This window comes from Argopecten irradians, chromosome 2, assembly GCF_041381155.1.
Source record: "Argopecten irradians isolate NY chromosome 2, Ai_NY, whole genome shotgun sequence".
Taxonomy (NCBI): Eukaryota; Metazoa; Mollusca; class Bivalvia; order Pectinida; family Pectinidae; genus Argopecten; species Argopecten irradians.
The window spans coordinates 5222009-5241655 of NC_091135.1; the positions used below are offsets into that span (position 1 = coordinate 5222009).

The 19647-nt window shown below is 33.5% G+C and overlaps 3 protein-coding genes across 3 annotated transcripts; 2 read left to right on the forward strand and 1 right to left on the reverse strand.

The window, feature by feature from the left end:
• The first annotated feature begins 2 nt into the window (after positions 1–2).
• Positions 3–4743, forward strand: LOC138314224 (pyridoxal phosphate phosphatase PHOSPHO2-like). The gene is made up of 2 exons (XM_069254447.1): positions 3–180; positions 1204–4743. Exons 1-2 carry the CDS (start codon positions 124–126, stop codon positions 1948–1950), a joined length of 804 nt encoding a protein of 267 aa, XP_069110548.1. The 5' UTR covers positions 3–123; the 3' UTR covers positions 1951–4743.
• A 299-nt stretch (positions 4744–5042) lies between these two features.
• LOC138314226 (uncharacterized) lies at positions 5043–14624 on the reverse strand. The gene is made up of 8 exons (XM_069254449.1): positions 14468–14624; positions 11773–11907; positions 10779–10835; positions 10431–10556; positions 9763–9895; positions 8444–8544; positions 7898–8080; positions 5043–7432 (listed from the first exon to the last, which is right to left on the reverse strand). Exons 2-8 carry the CDS (start codon positions 11893–11895, stop codon positions 7397–7399), a joined length of 759 nt encoding a protein of 252 aa, XP_069110550.1. The 5' UTR covers positions 11896–11907; positions 14468–14624; the 3' UTR covers positions 5043–7396.
• A 102-nt stretch (positions 14625–14726) lies between these two features.
• On the forward strand, positions 14727–19254 carry LOC138314225 (out at first protein-like). The gene is made up of 4 exons (XM_069254448.1): positions 14727–14970; positions 15776–15916; positions 16844–17021; positions 17752–19254. Exons 1-4 carry the CDS (start codon positions 14764–14766, stop codon positions 18021–18023), a joined length of 798 nt encoding a protein of 265 aa, XP_069110549.1. The 5' UTR covers positions 14727–14763; the 3' UTR covers positions 18024–19254.
• The last annotated feature ends 393 nt before the right edge of the window (positions 19255–19647 follow it).

The following is a 19647-nucleotide window of genomic DNA, read 5'->3' on the forward strand; positions in this document are numbered from 1 at the left end:
ACGTCCTTGACCCTAATTGTAAACTTCCGCCAGTCAGGGACTGTAAAGGTGGTAGGTCACGTTTAATTTCGATTCATTTCATAAGTTCTAACGATTACTGGACACGTATTCAACGTGCAGCTGATGATTTACACGATTGGGAAGTTTTTACTACGACGCAATTACGCAAATATTAACAAGGTTAGTTGTCAATCTGAAAGGATAAAGTGAAAATCATAAAAAGAGGGGATTCGAGCTGTTTTATCATTGTGATTGTAAAAAGTAAAAGTACTGTTATGTACAGCTGTACTGTACTTGTAATATCAGATGAATAATTTGTTTACATACATCATTGGATAATAAACATTACATACTGATGTGGTGAGTGCGTTGTTTATAAACGCATTAGCTACGTTAATATAAAATAACACTGAATTCAATGTACATCTTGAAATAATGTATAGACATAAATTATCGTCATGTGATCACAAAAATGTATTGTACGCCCTCAAAGAAATTTCAAAATTACAACAGGACTTACTGACGTCAATATAACAAATACACTGATCACATCAGCTACATTGTACATTAAAGTTATAAAATTGTTTATCAACATACATGTAATTGTGACATTAAGTACTAATCTAAATTAAGAATGTCACACTAAATGTAAATACAACACAATTAATATTATATATATATATATATAATACAGTATATTCATTATTTTACATGAGTACATGTATGTACATGTATATATAGGCGTAGGTACTTTACTTGTGTTTTACGGTACCCAAAAACATATGTGTTTTCACAAATACATTTGAAGTTATGCTGTATATCATCCTCGATACTCCAGGGGTTCCGATCCCTTACGATCTCTACACCCCTGGACTATCTCATAGTGAAATTGAAGGCAGCTCAGCTGAAAACATTTGACCAATCACAGGCCAGCAAAGATTTCCTTTGAAGACTACAGAGAGAGCGACGCCTAACATCAGAGTCACACAGTCAACCACAGTGTACCGTTATACGGTTCTTTTGATGTACATCAAAGGACTAAATTACCTGTTCTTTCCAGTTGCCTCCAGTTTTACTATGAGATAGTCCAGGGGTGTAGAGATCGTAAGTGATCGGAACCCCTGGAATATCGAGGATGGCTGTATATGATATATTCATGTTTCTTGTGGTAAATATGTGCTGATTTATTTCTGTTTTATGCAGATGACTGGAAAACTACTGCTAGCATTTGACTTTGACCACACAATGATTGACGAGAACAGTGACTTATGGGTAAAGAAACTGGCTCCTGGGGGAGAACTTCCACAGGAGATTGAGGACAAATACAGTGATAATGGCTGGACCCATTATATGGGCACTATTTTCCAGTACCTCTACAGCACAGGTGTAAAACAACCAGACATCCACAATTGTCTCAAAGAAATCCCGCTGACTAATGGATTTCAACAGCTACTGGATCACGCTCACAAACAAGGCCATGAATGTATCATCATTTCGGACTCAAACTCAAAATTCATTAGATACATCTTGGAAAATTACAACTTAGAAAACATCATTTCTAAAGTATACACAAATCCGGCGGAGTTTGACGAAGAAGGTTGTCTGAAAATTGACTTCTACCACCATCAGGACTGGTGTGACCTCAGCACCGTGAACCTGTGTAAAGGTCATATTCTCACAGAACACATCCGAGAGCAGGCTGCACTAGGTAATACTTACAGTCGTGTGGTGTATGTTGGAGATGGATCAAATGACCTTTGCCCGTCCTTGACCTTATCAAATAACGATTATGTCTGCCCAAGGGTCAATCTTCGTCTTTGGAAGAAAATCAATGCAATTATAGCTGGTGACGAAAAATTTAAAAAGTACTGTTTAAAAGCAAAAGTACTCGAATGGGAATCCGGAGCCGAAATTTTGAACTTGATAAAAGATCTAGAATCTCAAAAATAATGAATTTGACTTTCAATCGATGAACAGATTAAATGTTAAATTGTGATAAATGCAATGTATAACACAAGCATTAATTAAAGCAATTTCAGACCCGAGGTGTAATAAGTGTCTGATGAGTATGAAAACTATTGCACATCTGTATGATAGTGTATCACAAAAAATTTGAGCAAAGAAGATTAATCATTACAAAAAAATGTATGTCTCTTATAATTTAATTAATGTTAATGAGAGTATAATGACTAATATTAGTTTTTTCCTGAATTGCAGTTTCTCACCACAATATCACTATGGACCTATATATATAGCTACTGTAGTAGACCAGCTGTTTAATTCTTGTAAATGAATGGAAATTGACAGCAAGATAACAGACTTCCAGCTTATTACTCAATACTGTTGAGGCAGCATTATGTTTTTGTTTCTTTCAATAAATCAAATAACATGCAGAAAACAAGAAGTAACCATGTGTCCAAAACAATCTATTAAATCAAATTTTACTAGGGAACCCAGATTTGTAAAATGCAAAAACAGTTTCCAGACTTAAACATTGCATTCATTAACACATTTACCCCCGAAGAAACATTTAGGCTCTTCTTAATCAAAGACTAGACCAATTCATAAAAAAAATTCAGGAGTGAACAAATTAAATAAGAGGAATGTTAATAACCAAAGATCCCAGACAACATTTAGATACATTGTATGTATACTGGTCACCTTGGAAAAAAACACCCCAAAAACCAACTAAAATTTGGCTTGATTTTTTTTGTCTCTACTACTGTCTGATTGAAGAGACCCCGAGTTTCAAAATAAGGGGAGATAATCTAGTAAACTAGTAAAGAACTCTTCTGAGAAAGTCTTATGTCTTATAACTAAAGGTCTGGTGGCAAGTCTAGTAGATATGGTAAAAGTAAGCATCAGTTACTGCCATTGGTCTCCAAGTCTTCCTGGTTTATTACCAAGAGTCTTAGACTTTCTATTCAATGGTTGTAGAGAAACATTATTCATTAAAAGACTACAAGTTTGGTTTTTGTTGTCCAAGACTATTCCATATTGAGTAAGAACCAACAGTTAGTTGATACCAAAGGTTGCAGGACTTTAAATCTCAAGAGAATTTTCACACTGAAAACCAAATCATATGAGTGTTGATATTATAAGTTCATAGCTGCATGTTCATCGATTAAATGACCATATATATGGATCAGGTTGTGCTGGCCCCGGATTGTACACTTCCTTCTATATATTCATGCAATAACAAAAGTTTCGTGAATTTCGAAAGTGCCATTTAGTAAATGACATTTGGTTACCACAGTTCCCAGGCTATCTGTGAAATGTATTACATTAATTTTGTTACCAGAGGTTACATCTGATAAATACATGTAATGATACAGCGATCATCAACTATTCATTATATAAAAAAATTAATAAGTACTTATAATTACCTTGTAGCAGAAACTTATTTTTTTGTTTGGTTATTTTATTACATACATTATGTTCATTTAATTTACCAGTACTGCAGGGTGCATCCAGAACTTTGTTCCTTTTTGCGTATATAAGCTCTTTTGAATGAGAGCTATATGTATATCATGATTTTCTGTAAACTGTGTACATGCTAGATGTTTGTTGTAATTATATTGAATTTTTTATTAAAGATGCTCCACCACTGACAAATGGTATTTTTTGACTAGGTATAAAAAACAGGAGCAGACGATTGGGTATTTTTCTTCACTTACAAAAGTTACTTACCACCATTACCACCATTGAAAAGTTTGAGCTTCTTATTTTACTTCAAGTTAAAAATATGAAAAATAATTAATTGCATCCCGAAAAAATTCTGTGACACTATATTCTATATGGAATGAAATACTGATTGCGCATGCACCAAAGGCGAAACAAATTATTTTATAATATTTTTTGTGTTAATTAGGCATATAAATACACGATTAAACACCAATTATTGTTCAAATGATTAATATAATTTATGCTCTGTCGGCGGTGGAGCATCTTTAAGCCATTATTTGAATTTGTTTATCATCATATAATAGCTGCTGGTTATAGCTAGGATACATGTATATATATAATTAGTGAAGTATTAATTATATATATATATAGTATCAAAATATGAAATGAAAATACATGTATACATGTATTGCCTAATTCTGCTGTAAAATCAAAGATAATTGTTGTGTGAGATTCAAGATACCATAAACTATACAAAATTTTGATAAATTTAAATAAATTGATGATTACCAGATATATCAGGAAGACAAGTTGAATTCTCAAACTAGGGGGAGATAATCTTGTATGGAAATGCAGACAAGATATCATTATTCCTTTCAAATTCATTGTAACTAGAGCATTGTTTTCCTCACAAATTATTGATGAGAGTTATTTTTTGAATAAATATTGATTTGAAACCAGAAACATGTTTTCGTGTTTTTATATTTTTGGAATCTCGATTGAGTGAGAGTGTACCTTGATAACAAGAGAACTTTTAACACTGTCACATCATAATGGTCAGAGATCTTTTGCAGGTTGAAGTAGAGCGTTTTCAGTAGTAATTTGTTATTTTATCTTTTCTCTGAAGCTTCTCCTTGCTCCTAACATATGACAGAAAAAAATTTTTGGCTGTACTATATTTCCATATTATGAACAGCGTTTGGCTCATAAACTAATGTATTTTGCTGTATATGAAGCTTAATGGTTTTGAGGTCAAATCATTATAACATCAGTTAATTATAATGAGCTAGCCTTCACTTAATTGCATCTCTTCCAACTTCAGTCTCTGCATACATATACTGTACAATTATATTCATTGGCACCCTTGGAACTGCATGGAGATGTTGTTTAAAATGTGTTCTTCAAGATGGCTGTTCTGATGATCATTTATGTTTTGAACCAACTTGAATAAAACACCAGGACCATTTCAGTATCATTTTGGATAGGTTTCTTTTCAATGCCCTTCAGAAAGTTTTTAAAAAATGTGAAAAGATTAATGAAATTGCATATTGAAAATATACATAATGTTCTTCCATATACCCAATATGTACCTGTAAGCATGCAATATATACAGATATGAAAAAATAATAAAATACACGTTTCATCAATTCTTAACAAGTTTAATGAAATTTTCGAAACATCAATGAAAAATTTGATTCATAGAATCAACAGATTCAGTGTTGTGTGTGAAGACTGACATGTTATTTACAAAAATGATATAGGTGAATCAAAAACCAACAAATCAACAACAATGAATGAACTAATGTAGACATCTATTAATTAAAAACTTATTGATAGATCTTTGATAAAAATTGATTACCATTAATATACAGGCACTTTGTTTTAGAAAAATCATTTGTTCGTAAAACTTCTACATGTATATATTAGTAATGGGACAGTTGAATCATTCTAATAGAACTTTTTTGATACAATAATTTCTATTCCAATGGACGTATTTACAGGTGTTTTTCTGTAATAATTATAAGAAATTCATATCAATTTCATTATGAAGAAGATTTTTAGATTATACAAAAATACATTGTGTTACACAACAATATTTGGAATATAGAACTTTTTTTAAAAAGTTAAACATTAAGTACAAAATATTTTCAGAAAACAAAAAATGGTTAAAGAAAATGATGTTTTCCTTTTGAGCCTCCTTCCCTTCATTGCAGCTTGCTACCTAGTAGTCTATATTCAATAATTATTATTTTACTAATTAAAACACACAGTCATCAACCCATCAGCAGTCAGCCCATTTCTAAACATGTAAAAGATTGTTTTTGAATATATATCAATACATAAAAATATTTTTGGTTATAGATAAGATATATTGTGATTACCGTTTTTTCATATGAAACACAAAATAAAATCATTCAATAAAAGATACACTGTGACATAAGAAAGTAAATGTTTTGTTAAATTCATATCACAGAACAGTACATGTATAAAAAGATGTTGGACGTTTGTTTTACTTCGAAACCTTTCCATGCAACCAAAAATATACCCGTTCAGACAGACTAAAGACAACAAACACATAATTATCCACACATGTTAAAAAATCATATGTTATCGGATAACAGTCCATTATGTTAGAAAACCTACCACAATTAAATTATGGATATAAAATGATGTAGGTAATGAATTAGCACTTCATATATTGCAGCTACATGTGTATATTTGGCATAAAATGTGTATACATAATTCAATGTATTATACATACATGTATTTCAATTTCCTCACTTTAACCATAAGTGATATCATACTGATGTGAATTTACTTGTAAGGAACTGTAAAAGCCAGACTAAATATTTTTAATAGCTATCAACAGTTTGTTTAATCAAAGACATGTTATCTGTCATTTCAAAGATAAGGTATTGTTTCACCAGAAAATGTAAATCGCAGCAGCACAGCTTTATTTTACAAGAAACATGTTCCACGATTAAATGTGTGGTTGCTGACTAACTAGTTCATACACATTACCAAATAATGACTTAATAGGTTGGTAATAGATTGTGTGCTTGCTTTACATTAATGAAAACACAAACAGTTGTCTCCCCTGCTCATAAAAGTTTTGCTTCAGTCAAGCCCTGAAAACACATCTGACTTTTCTGCCACTTATAACTATTAGCAAATGTTGTACAAACCAAAGTGATAAAGTGTATAGGCAATATAAGTATAAAGTAGTATTTGTAAGTGTATTTGAACTACTGATTGTTCTAAAGAAACAGATACAAATACATCCAGAACATGGAAAAAGTGAGGGGTCTGAGAATGGTGTCTGTAGCACACAAATATATCTGTTCATACTTTAAGAATTTGAATGATTTAAAGAAACAAATTAAAATAGAAAGAAAAATAACAAGTAGAAGAAAATAACAAATGACACAAAATGTTCATGCCCTCAATAAGCGAAAAAACAAGTGAAAAGGACCATACAAACAACTACATGTATATCTGACACTGTCATCATTACAAAATGTCATCGTCATTGACATCATTCACATAGCTCTGTTACATCTGTATCTCCTTTTGAAAGTAGGCACGTATTTGTCATTCATGAGGGTAAAATTATATTTAGGCAAAAAAAAAAATAGGGTCAGTCAGGTAACCCTCAACAGACAATTTTTTTTTTGCCTTATCAAAAAAACCAAAACAGTTTTTACTCAAACCCAAATAACATAACACCTTTCTTAAAGGCAGATAACTGTGTAATTTATGAAGACAGTATTTCCAAATAATCAAACAATATAGTTTTCGAGCTGAATGTATGGTACCAACGACTTCAAGTTACTTTTTTTTTTAAATTTGAAATTAAAAAGATCCTACAAAACAGAAAACAATCAGAATAAAAGAAATCCCCAACTACAACAAAAACAGTGTTCCAATATGGTCAAATAATGAAAGTCAAAATGTCTGTGGATTAATGTTGGTTGTCTCAGCGATAGAGAATTTACTTCCTGACGGCTTGTGGTGGGTATGGTGAGGACTGAAATAAAGGAAAATTTCATATATATTAGTAAGCATTGAAAGGGTTTATGTAGCGAGAAAATCTATTCCAACAAAATTGTGATGATATGCAGAATTTGCGGTACATCGGTGGCGGTATGATGGGGGATTACTGTACATGAATAAGAAAGTCACAGATAGCGTGATAAGGTAAATGATATGTGAGGGCATTAATTTCTGTTTGGTTCAGTACTGTTAAAGTACATCACAACTATCGTTTAGATGTATATGATAGAGAGATGGATTACATAATTGTTGAAAAAATATCTAAATCATCTACATGTACAATACTTTAAACATCAACATATTCTTTAATTAACCTCTTCAGATAAACTTGTAATAATGTAAGAGATTAATATACTGTATATGTAGAAAATTGACTGACCCATCAAAGGAAAGTCTAAATTTATTCTTATCAACTGTATAGTGTATCGATGAAACTTACAATGAGTCTGACTCCGAACTGTGCATGGTTTCCAGTCCCAGTGGCAAGAGCAGCCTTAAGCTGTCCGGTGGGCAGCACACCAACATGTTGACCACTGGTCTTTTTTGATCCTAGGGTCACAAACTGCTGACCTGTCAAGGACAGCTGTAGTAAGGTTTCTACGCCATGCTGTGTTCCTGGAGGCTACAAATTAATTTTGATCTCAATTACCATATTCGACCCAATAAGCGCAAATACCCCAATAAGCATCCCTCCTCCTTTTGAGGCCTCAATTTCAATTGGCCGGGATTAAATAAAGACCAAAACTGTACAGGTTTACAATAATTTTGTCTTATTAAGTAACGTTTCATTTTTTGATGTACATTCAAATACCTGCTCTGACTTACTTGTATACATTATAGCAATTGTATTGCAGTTGTGAATGAACTAAAATGTGAGGGGTTGCCAGGGTTTAGAAAAGTATATAAAATTTCCATTATGGAATTTCTAAAATATCAGAATCATTAACAAACATTTTATAATATTTACAGGCACCAGGTTACATACCATGTTGACTACGACAGTGTTGCCGTTGATGATTGCCAGGTAGTTATAGTTGTTATGAAGGCGCACTTGATTCCTCCCTTCGTTAACAACTGTCCAGATAGCTGCAAAAAGATAAAAACAAACCAACTTTTATGTGATTTACATGATTTTAGAAATAAAATGAAATTTTGATTTTTTTTTTTTTACCGAAACTCAAGGTTTCAAGAAGATGAAGGTACAAATAAATAAAGATGCAAGCCAATGACTATAACTTAGTGCCCTTTTCTACTCCTTTTTTCGAGACAAGCCGTGCATTCCATTTGCGGATTCGTACCAGTTGCACTAAATTGGCACGACAGTGCCACATGGAATGCGTTTGAATTTTTCTGTGATGGCGGCACCCATATGAAAGATACGCTTAGAATATTAAAGGCAAGTGTGTAAAAGTAAAAACTAAATAGTTTCGGCATACATTTTAAATAAATTCATGTAATTTTGTCAGATATAAAGACTCACTGTCTTGTTTTCAACAAAGAAAACAATGATTCATATAACATTCTCCGTTACTATGTTCAATATTGCACCTTGTTTGCTTAACATAGCAACGTACCAGTAGCATGTACATATATTATAGTCCAATTATATTTGTCATCTTTATACCACAGAAGCAATTTTCAGTGCTCAATTAATCATGCTTTATTTCCTGTTACTATGGCAACCAAACATTTGGTAATAGAAAACATGCATACACATCAACACATAGCCCCCAACATTTCTTTGAGGCTTCATTGAAATTGATCAAACAATTTGGGAGTTTTCTTTTTTCTACGAACAGATAAGCTGATTCCAGTATATTACGCCAACCCTATCTAACTTTGTTTCGGGGGTTATAACATGCTCGATGCTCCAGGGGTTTCGATCACTTATGATCTCTACACCCCTGGACAATCTCATTGTAAAATTGGAGGCAACTCAGTGGAAAACATTTGACCAATCCTTTGCAAAGATTTCCTTTGAAGACTACAGAGAGAGCGACGCCTAACATCAAAGCCACACAGTCAACCACAGTGCACCGTACACGGATCTTTTGATGTATATCAAAGGACTAAATTATCTATTCTGTTCTGTTGCCTCCAGTTTTACTATGAAATAGTCGAGGGGTGTAGAATTTATAAGTGATTGGAACCACTGGAGTATCGAGGATGGCGTTATAACTATGTCACAATATCAGAATTCAAATTTATAATGATTTCAACACATGTGCATTCAAAAAGGTAAGAGTGTAACGTGCGTTTAGGGAGAGAGGCACTTATCATACCAAATATGGTGTATATACTTACCATTATGTGCCTGTGGTCCCTCTATACCAGCACCATCCACCACCAGGTGCCCTGTAGGGGCCGCCACAATCTGGAGAGTACGTCCACTAGCTTTTGATACAAGCTGGATTGTATTATTTGTGGTGAAGTAATTCTGAAATAAAAAAAAAAGAAATACATTATTCTGATTTCTCAATACAGTACTTGTCATATTTAAGAATTTCATGATCCTCATCTGATCATGATCATTTTGAAAAATGAACATGCATGGTTACAGACAGTATAGGCCAAGGAGATGAATTTAACTCATTCATCCCTAAAATTTCATATTAATGGACTTATCTAGACTTTGATTAAGAAGAGCCTAAATGTGTCTTTCGGGGGTGAATGCGTTAATGCTGTATATATCAGTGTAAACATATGGGAACTATAGCATAAACATTGAATTTTTAAAAATGAAATCAATTTTATCCAAACCAATTCAATCAAAAGTTTCTGAAATTGTTTAATTTTGAACTTGTACTATAACTACCGATAGGTATATCATAGAGTTGCTTACTCTTGTGGATAGGTTGATTGTGACATCATGTCTTTGTAGGGCTGATAATAATACCCTAATGAAAACAAGCAACATCTACTTACAAGAGCAGATAACTCCAGTCTGTAATATTATGATAAAACGTACTTACCAGTATTGGACTAGCAGCATTCTGGTCAATATGGCCGACTGCTTTGTTTGCTACAAAGTTAATTTCACGATCTGCCATCCTCCCCATAGCGTCCAATTCCTTGGACATAAAACCTAATATACCATGCTGAAATGAAGAGAAGATACAGTTTTTCTGTATTTTATTGTATTTATATATGACTTTTTGAAGGACAAGATTGATATAAAACTAGTTGAAAATGACCAAAACATTCTATAAATATTTAATGTTCAGGATAGCATGCACAACCGAAACTGATATTTATAATTCTTTAGTCTTAGAAGAGTGGTACTTATATGTTTAAGATAATGCAATTTAAATACAACTTACTGTGTTCCTCGGTGGAGGGGCAGCCACTACTCGCTGCTGCTGTATCACAACTGTTGGCTGCAAAATCAAATATAGATTAGACATTCAATAAAGAGATTAAAACGGCATGTTTTGATTTAAATGCAATCTTCAATTAGTCACAAAATGCATCTACTACTAACTGTAAAATAGGGAAAAAAATCTACAGTAATGCATGAATTTAATTTCCTTACGGCATATACAAACTGACACTTTTGATTACATGCTATTGTTATTAGTTTCCTTATATTACTGTGTTAGATGTCGAAAAGACCCATCGAAATTATGACATCCCAACAGAAACATATATAGATTATATACATAGAGATTGGCAACTCTGCCATTTTCATGAACGGCAAATGTACCTCTGTATGTGCTTAGGGGTTTTTAGATAAACTTTTAAATAGTTAAATACAGCAGAATAACTTTGATATATTATGAAAGTTCAGTAATTTTCAGATGGTTTGAGTACATTTTTGGATAGAAAAAATAATATTTTAACTTATGTATTAATTAATTTAAATTTTATTTTTAATTTGTATTAATAAAACAAAATGCACTTCCGGTTTTAAATGTGTGATTTTCGAAAAACCAGGTAAAAATGCCTATTTTCGTGCTTTCAAAAATCATATTAAATAACATCAATCGGGAAAACCAGTCACATCAAACCATGATATAATGTTTAAACTTTGTTTTGATGCAAAAATATCATGTTTAAAAGATTACACTTAAAAGAAGTTAGCCAAGGGAAAATGCTTATAAACCGTAGGTCCTGCTGCCTGTCAACATAGATAAAGAAGGAGTTTCAAATCTCTGTGTATATATGTTTCTGATCACAATCATTGGAAGTTGTGACTATACAACTTTTACCTCAAACTAAAATGAGACATACCTCATATTACTATCTTGAAACTCCAATATTCTGACAGAAGGATAAATCCTTCAGGACAACCTAAAGGATCCAAAATCTACTTACCTGGGCGGGGTAAGCTGCCTGTGGTTGAGCTTGGTAGGGAGGCGGGACTGGTCCCCCGGGGTACTGTCCCTGGGGTGGCTGATAAGTTGGGGGCATGTTTGGATATCCACCTTTTCCGGCCATTTTTAATTATTTCTGTATTCAACATAAATTAGAAATCCATTATATAATGTCTATGTATTATTTACAAACATCAGTAAAAGCTTATATATAGCTTTTAAGTTAACTATGCAATCTTTGTTTATCATTGTTACTTATATAGACAAAGTCAACATGGAGCTATGTTATTTGACTAGGGAGATATTATTAGCTAATTACCACAACAGGATATGTCTAATGTACTGGGTCAATATTCATAACGGTACTCATAGTTTCCCCTAGACGACTCTGTAAAGTTTTTTGTTGACATGATACCATTGTCTACTGCACCTCTTAACATTATTTGTCATTTTTTTGCCTATGTGTATAGATGATACAGGGGTCAAATGAAATTTGGACCAGTCTTGTAGCTTCTCTTACTGTAAAATCAGTTGTGCTGATTGAACCAAGTGCTGGTTTGCTATTTTATTATGTAAACAAATTTGCAATGCTTTTCTAACCTAATTCTTTAAATTAATATTAGATTTCACATTTTCTCACCTAAGGGTCTATCAGATGTAACTTCATTATAATTTTCTTATTTGTCTTCATGTATTTTCTATTAATATTTATTTCTATATCATGATCATGTGACAGTGTTGCAATTGGTTTTATGTGTGTCTTGATAAAGGGGAAAAATTGCCTTAAAAATTTGACAATAAATTTTGTATACATATTATAGCTAAGATAACTTCATTGTCCCAAAGTAGTTTGTATCCTACAGACATAAGACTCAGTAATATGTATAAGGATCCATTGCTAGTGTTATCTGGAATACCAAGAACATATCGTTCATATTTATTCCTTAGCCCATCTTTAATATATAAAGTAGACAATTGTTCATGTAATGCATAGATCATCGAAAAATACAGATATATATACACATGTGTGTAGTGTGGTAATAATAAATATATTTAACTTATAAAATATTTTACATGACCTAGTATACCCTTAATGTATAAATTTAGAGAGCCAAAATATTCCCTTATTTTCTAGAAATTATTATAAATAATACAGTTGGACAAATATTGGCAGCCTGGTAATACAAATAAAAGAATATCTTTCAAATCTTCAAATCAAAAGTCTTCATGATATCAGAAGGATTCTGATAACAGCATTATAAAATAATAAAAAAAAAAATTCCTAGTCCTTGTTGTATCTTTTATAAACAAAAAGTAACATAAAATTCAAATTCTGATAACAGCTTAATATCATGATAGCACACAGGAGGATTGATAATATATGCATTAATTAAGAACCCTTAAAATTCTCTGTCCTGTTTATGAATGATTCACTATATATACTAGTGCTTGAAAACTTTTGAATGGGACACAGTTTTATTTTTTTCCAAGTCCTTGTTGTATCTTTTATAAACAAAAAGTAACATAAAATTCAAATTGTAACATGACCAACAGGAGTTTGGCATTTTTTTTCAATAAGAATACAATATACGAGTGGTACTGGGTAATACAGTGTTGTAGGATTGAACTGGGTCGATCAATGGTGACCAGGTAGCTCAGTCGGTAGAGCACATGGCTAGTGTTCGGAGGGTCTTGGGTTCGAACCCAGGTCTGGCTGTTATATCTTCTCCTCTCCTGTTACAAAATTGGTGCCTAACTTAATAACACACTGCGATGGTGTTTGGAAGGGTGTTGAATGTCTTTGAGGGCGAAGGCTTTGAGAAAGGAGGGAGGTGTATAGCTGGATTAGACTGGGTCTATCAACAGTGACCAGGTAGCTCAGTCGGTAGAGCACTCAGAGGGATCCGGGTTGTAATCCCGGTCTGGCCGCTACATTTTCTCCTCCAGCTACAATAGTACCCTGGGTATATCAAATATATAGCAATATCCCTATATACATATTATGTTAACAGGTTGTTGTTTTTTTTTTAATAATTTGGCAGAAAGTGAGTTGATATAAAGTCTTTTGATAGCAGCCTGCATGTTATGTAATCGTGATGACAATTCAGTTGAAACCTTACGAATTTTATTATTAGTTTAACATCCTATGTACAGCCATGGTCATTTAAGGACGTTCCAGGTTTCTTGGACGGTGGAGGAAAGTCGGAGTACCCAAAGAAAAACTACCACCACAGCAGCCAGCTACCTGGCAACTGCCCCATATGGAATTCGAACTCGTAACCAAGAGGTTGAGGGCTTGTGGTAATATGTCGTGACATCTTTTAAAAACTAACTTGGCCGCTGCAGCCTCTCTTATGGGAGTACATGTACATTTAGTAATTTACCAAAAGTCTTTAATTTATACACATTAGCAGTAAAACCACAGACTACATAGATATTGTATGTAGTTTATAAATATTGTGTAATGTGAATTATTATGAATATAAAATATACTCTGAAAGAACATCAAACTTCGTGAACAGTTATCAACTATATGAAAAACATCTGAAATAGGTAATTTGCATATTTGAAGGAGAGTTATTGCTTTTAATTTACATATATTTAGAAAATTATACATTCTGTCAGATTTTAGCCTTCTCTTGGTCAGACAATCAGTCTCAGAACCATATGACAACTATGCTAACACTCTCACCTACCGTGATTACGACACTCCGATTGCTTCACTGGCAATGATTACTAAGTGTTGTCAATGGGCTGATATATCTACTTTTCTTGATGACTCGTCGTCACAAGGCAAAACAGTGGATAGGTATTTATCACGACTTCCGCATGTGCGTACTCTTCGGGGTTTATCCATACTCGGGTAGATACTTCCGAGAAGTGTCGAAAGAATGAGGAAAACCCAAATCACTGTCTCTGAAAAGCTTTACAAATTGTTGTGACTGAATGAGCAATTCAAACACACAGATGATTGTTGGTGTCCTCGCCAAACATGGACACTTTGTCTCAAATATCTCTCATGACATTTCTGGTGTTTATCATCCAACAAACCAATTCCCAGCTAGTTGTCAATGTCAAAAATCGCGGAGGAGATGTAGTGATTGAAACTATTCAGGCTAACACTTCAAATGACGTAGTTCAGTTGCAGTTTCAGAACACTGATGGCACGATAGTGCATCAACTCATAGACTACAAATCCGTAAGTTTTTTTGTTATCATATACTTCAAGATAGTTGCTCGTGTTAGCAGAATTGATCTTGATAGTGGCTTTGATAAGAGCAATAAAGCCATCGACATTTTTGCATTGATTGTTTACTTAAAAATGTATTAAGGTAAAGTTGGAAAACTCGGTAATGTACTTGACACACTGATAAGACGTTTCGGTACAGATGTAAAATCGTTAAGACGACTTGACGGATGTATCTCAAAAGACAACCGAAAAGTCATCAATTTACTTCAAATGTATTTTACCGGATAGCGCCAAGGCTGAGTACTTAAGGAAAACAAGTGGAGGATGTATACTGGAACCTGTAGACTTTTCACAAATTTATTGCTCAAAATCAAATCAGCTTCCAAAGAAATATATCAGATTAAAAAGTCATTTTATTATATGGTAGGCCTATTTTTTTCATAAAGAAAAGTGGAATACTGAAGGCACTGAAAAAGTGAAGAGGATGTGACATTGATAATTATATGACTACTAAGTCAATGCAAACAACATAATAGTAAATAATTTATACACTGTAAAATACTTATTTTAGCGTAGTTAAAGTTTAGCCCAAATATAAAGAACTGTCATGTATGGTTTATTGGCACGGATATAAATTTGCGCAGTTCAATACCAGAAATACTCTTCTACAAAATTAAACGCTCTACATGAATTAGCACTTCAAAGACAGCGAGAAAAGCGCTAAAATAAAACTACCTCGAAAATCAGTATGTTTACAGTATAAATATCCAGTCACTACAAATTCATTGAAGAATTGCATTGATATTTATTGTAGGAAGCACAGATATTCCGGGCACATGTGCTGTGGGAGGAGGAGCAGGATTACAATCAGAACAAGCCACAAGTCCTGTGTTTTGTAACCCGATTTAACAAGAATGAATTCATATCAGCAGATGCTATGTCCAAACTCAGACAGGTTTGTACATATGTATTCCTGATACTTCAAGTATTAATTACTATCACTGTTGTTATATACATCCTTGGACTATGTCAATCAAGGCAAAACTGCAGGCCCTAATGTGTGCAAGCAAGTAGTTGGTCCTTTGATATAGATCAAAAGAATTAATTACGATGCATTGTATGGCTTTAGAGTTGAGCTTGCATTGTCTCTCTTAAAATGTCATAGAATGTCTCTGCTGACCTGTGATATGTCAGTTTATTTTTCTGCACTGCCTTCAGTTTCACTATGACAGTCCAGGGGTGGATATAACAACAGTGATAATAACCCATGGGGTATCGAGGATTGTAGATTGTGTAATAATAAAATCATTTCTTCCTAAACTTTAGACTTGCTACCAGTCTGTACAATAATTTAAATCATCACTTAATCTTGATAACTATAATTTGATAATTTTCAAACTAGGGGGAGATAATCTAGTATAATGTATAAATTGAGAGAAAATTTTATTAGCAACAGAACTTAATATACATATGTGTAATTAAGGGTCTAGTGGCCATTGGACTGTCTAACCAAACTTAAACAGCATTCAGAAGTCAAAGATTACGGAATAACTTTCATAAATATTTGTAATAGTTTGAGTAGATATGGTAAGATATGAGCTTCTGATTTTTTTTATCAAATTATATATATATGCGTACTCCAGAGTTTTTAAACTTTTAAAGCAAAGTTTTGAAAATTCTAATTGCAATAGTAATACGTAAATATATATTGGCGCTCTTCAGTTTTCAAAGCTCTGTAAATATATATTGGCGCTCCTCAGTTTTCAAAGCTCTGTATATACATAGTGTCTATGGGCTTGACACACAGACCATTAAATATGATGGTTTAAAAAAACCTTCCAGAATAATTTCAATAACACATCGATAATATTGACTATTATAGAAAAACCCAACTGCCATCAGGCAGCCAGAGGAGGAGCGTCCGCCGGAGTTACACACAATGGATACCCAGGTCTACCAAGACCGCGGAGGGCTGATTTCTCCCCACCTCACAAGTACATGTAGTGATGCAGGCGAATCTATATACACCAAGGAAAGTGACGTCAGACAGTGGGCTAGAGGTAGGGTCTGATGATTTATGTTCAATGGTACCATTTGATAGGAGGCATACTTAAACCTGTCATATGTGAAACTGAATCCAATAATAGAGGGTTTTGTTTGGCCATATTGTTTAATGCAGAAAAGGGATACAGACACACAAGTAAACATCAAACTAATTACATGAACATACTGCAGTCTCCCAAAACATGCACCTCCCACTTCATGTATCAAATGAACCAGGCTGTTAATAGGACATAAACATATTGAACCAAACCAAACCGAACCAAACCAAGTACATGTTTATATATTGAATTTGGCAAAATTGCAATTTTGATATAAGCTAGATATATTGTACAATCTAATTCAAATTCAATATTCATTTTTTATCTTCTCTGTAAACTCTGTTCTTACAGAGGAGATAATGAACATTGAAATTTAATTTGATTGTTATATTTTATAACATGGGCCATCAAAGCAGAGCTGAGTGATGAGGTGTTGTGCTACTGATTGAGATGAGTTGTGGTTATTTCACCCTCAAGAGTAAATTGTACTACTGTTTTTCACCGCAAATAAGACCTGCCATCCAGAGAAGAAATAGAGGTCAAAAGTGGTGGGGGGTCTTATTTGCGGACAACCCGCCTGATAACATCGATCTATGAGGTCGCCATCTTAGATTTTTCAATGTCTTGTCATTGTATGATTATGATATAAAATGTACTCACTTGCCGCATTGTCTCTCATCTCTTGCAGTTCCCGGGAGAGCTGGCCTGATGGGCACTGTCCAGAAACTTTATCCGACCAAATACCAGCACTGCCACCTGGTGGAGGATGCCACTAAACCGTGTCTGTGTACATATAGCATCACTGTGGGCTGGTACCCATGTGGTCTAAAATACTGCCGAGGTAAAGACTCTACTGGCAAATATGTCAGCTATCGCTGTGGCATCAAGACATGTAAACGACATCTGTCTTTCGACTTTGTATCCAAACAGAAAATGAATTGTTTGTGGGATGAAGCCTGATCGATAGCTTATGTTATGAATATAATAACATGAATCAGTGAGATAGGATCTCATCTGAAATTGTGCACGGACCAACATTTATACATAATGATGATGCAAAATGATGGCCTGGTTGCTTGTAAGTGGATGATAAGTGACATACATGTATATACAAGTGCGGCATATCAAAATATTTGTGACAAAGATTATTATCCAAATTTCATTGTCAGACTCAGTTAAAGTCAGGTGACTTTAAAACTAGTGATAGGAACTGCTGCCTCCATTTTATAACTTATCTATTAGGGTAATTATACCCATGGAGGCAATTGAGTAAAAGAAATAGGAATTCCCAGTTAAGATAATGTGTCTTGATGTATGAACCTCAATGCATTTTTGTGCAAAATTTTTGTGTACATTTTTGCAGTGTCTATAGATCTGCTACAACAAAGCATTATGAACAAAGTAATTTAAACAAAACAATTCATATGTGAAATAATCACATAGGAATACCTGTAATAATCATAATCACAGAAATTACATTACATTTCTTGTTCTGCTACATGTTATAATTATATTACGAAGAAGCAGGAATACATTTTTGTACCCACCAGAATTTACAGAGTGCATATGGTTGGGTGTATACAGGTGTATGCAAGTGAGAGAAGATGCAGAATGTAAATTGTAAATGAGCAAGCTAATACTTCTATTGGGCTTTCAGCAGTAGGTACATGTATTACTGATATTGTTTACACAATCATGATCTTCAGAATCCATTTTATGTGCATTTATTCATTGATGTTCTTTGTACTTGTGTAAGAAGCTTTAAATACACGATTGTTTTGTAAAATCATAGAAAATTTTAGTTTTAAATGGATTATAGATATGGTTTACCATCACAGATGGTAGGTGAGATCCTGTGACCCAGAAAAAAGAATTTACTTAGAGTATGATCAAGGCACACATTAACATGATGGTAAGGACATGTCGCATGTATCTTAGCCGTGCATTGTCAATCTTCAGTTAATTCTTTATTTTATTACCTACCATCTGTGTTTACCAATAAATCCATTGCCGTGGTTTGAACCAGCTGCAGGTTACTTCCGAGCCAGAAAGTTTCAGTTGTGCTTACAGTATTGTTGTCATGTTATTGTTTTGTTGAGTATTACTTATCTACATTATATTTTTATTGCTTTCACACTGCAGATGTAATATCACATATAATTATGCATGAATAAAATTTTATAAACTATAATGATTGTTCTTATTCTTTCAGTGAATATATATTTATTAATTACCATTACTTACATGTACAGTATAACTGTATAACATATGCATTGCAATAGCAACTAGAGCTGTCGTCCGGGAGACCAACTTGTACCCTTCCTGTTTTGAAACAAAGGGGCGGTAACTCTTAAAACGTTGGGAGGTACACTGTATTGTGTTCAGTTATAGATTACACACTATCTATATTGTATAAGGATCATTGTCATCAAGTTTCATGAAAATCCCTCTAGTAGTTTAAGACGTTTTGTAACAAAGGGGCATAACCCTGAAAAAGTCTGGAGGTATTTAGTTGGAAAGTTTACAGGAAATAAAACAGACTATGACGATAAACAGCAAGCTGATCTTTAATATTACCAATGCT

Coding starts and splice junctions, on each gene's coding strand:
- LOC138314225 (XM_069254448.1), top strand. CDS start 14,764: ATGGACACTTTGTCTCAAATATCTCTCATGACATTTCTGGTGTTTATC. Junction 14,971..15,775: donor AACTCATAGACTACAAATCC/GTAAGTTTTTTT, acceptor TATTTATTGTAG/GAAGCACAGATATTCCGGGC. Junction 15,917..16,843: donor CTATGTCCAAACTCAGACAG/GTTTGTACATAT, acceptor TGACTATTATAG/AAAAACCCAACTGCCATCAG.
- LOC138314224 (XM_069254447.1), top strand. CDS start 124: ATGATTTACACGATTGGGAAGTTTTTACTACGACGCAATTACGCAAAT. Junction 181..1,203: donor ATTACGCAAATATTAACAAG/GTTAGTTGTCAA, acceptor TGTTTTATGCAG/ATGACTGGAAAACTACTGCT.
- LOC138314226 (XM_069254449.1), bottom strand. CDS start 11,895: ATGGCCGGAAAAGGTGGATATCCAAACATGCCCCCAACTTATCAGCCA. Junction 10,557..10,778: donor CCCCTCCACCGAGGAACACA/GTAAGTTGTATT, acceptor TCTTCATTTCAG/CATGGTATATTAGGTTTTAT. Junction 9,896..10,430: donor ATGCTGCTAGTCCAATACTG/GTAAGTACGTTT, acceptor TTTTTATTTCAG/AATTACTTCACCACAAATAA.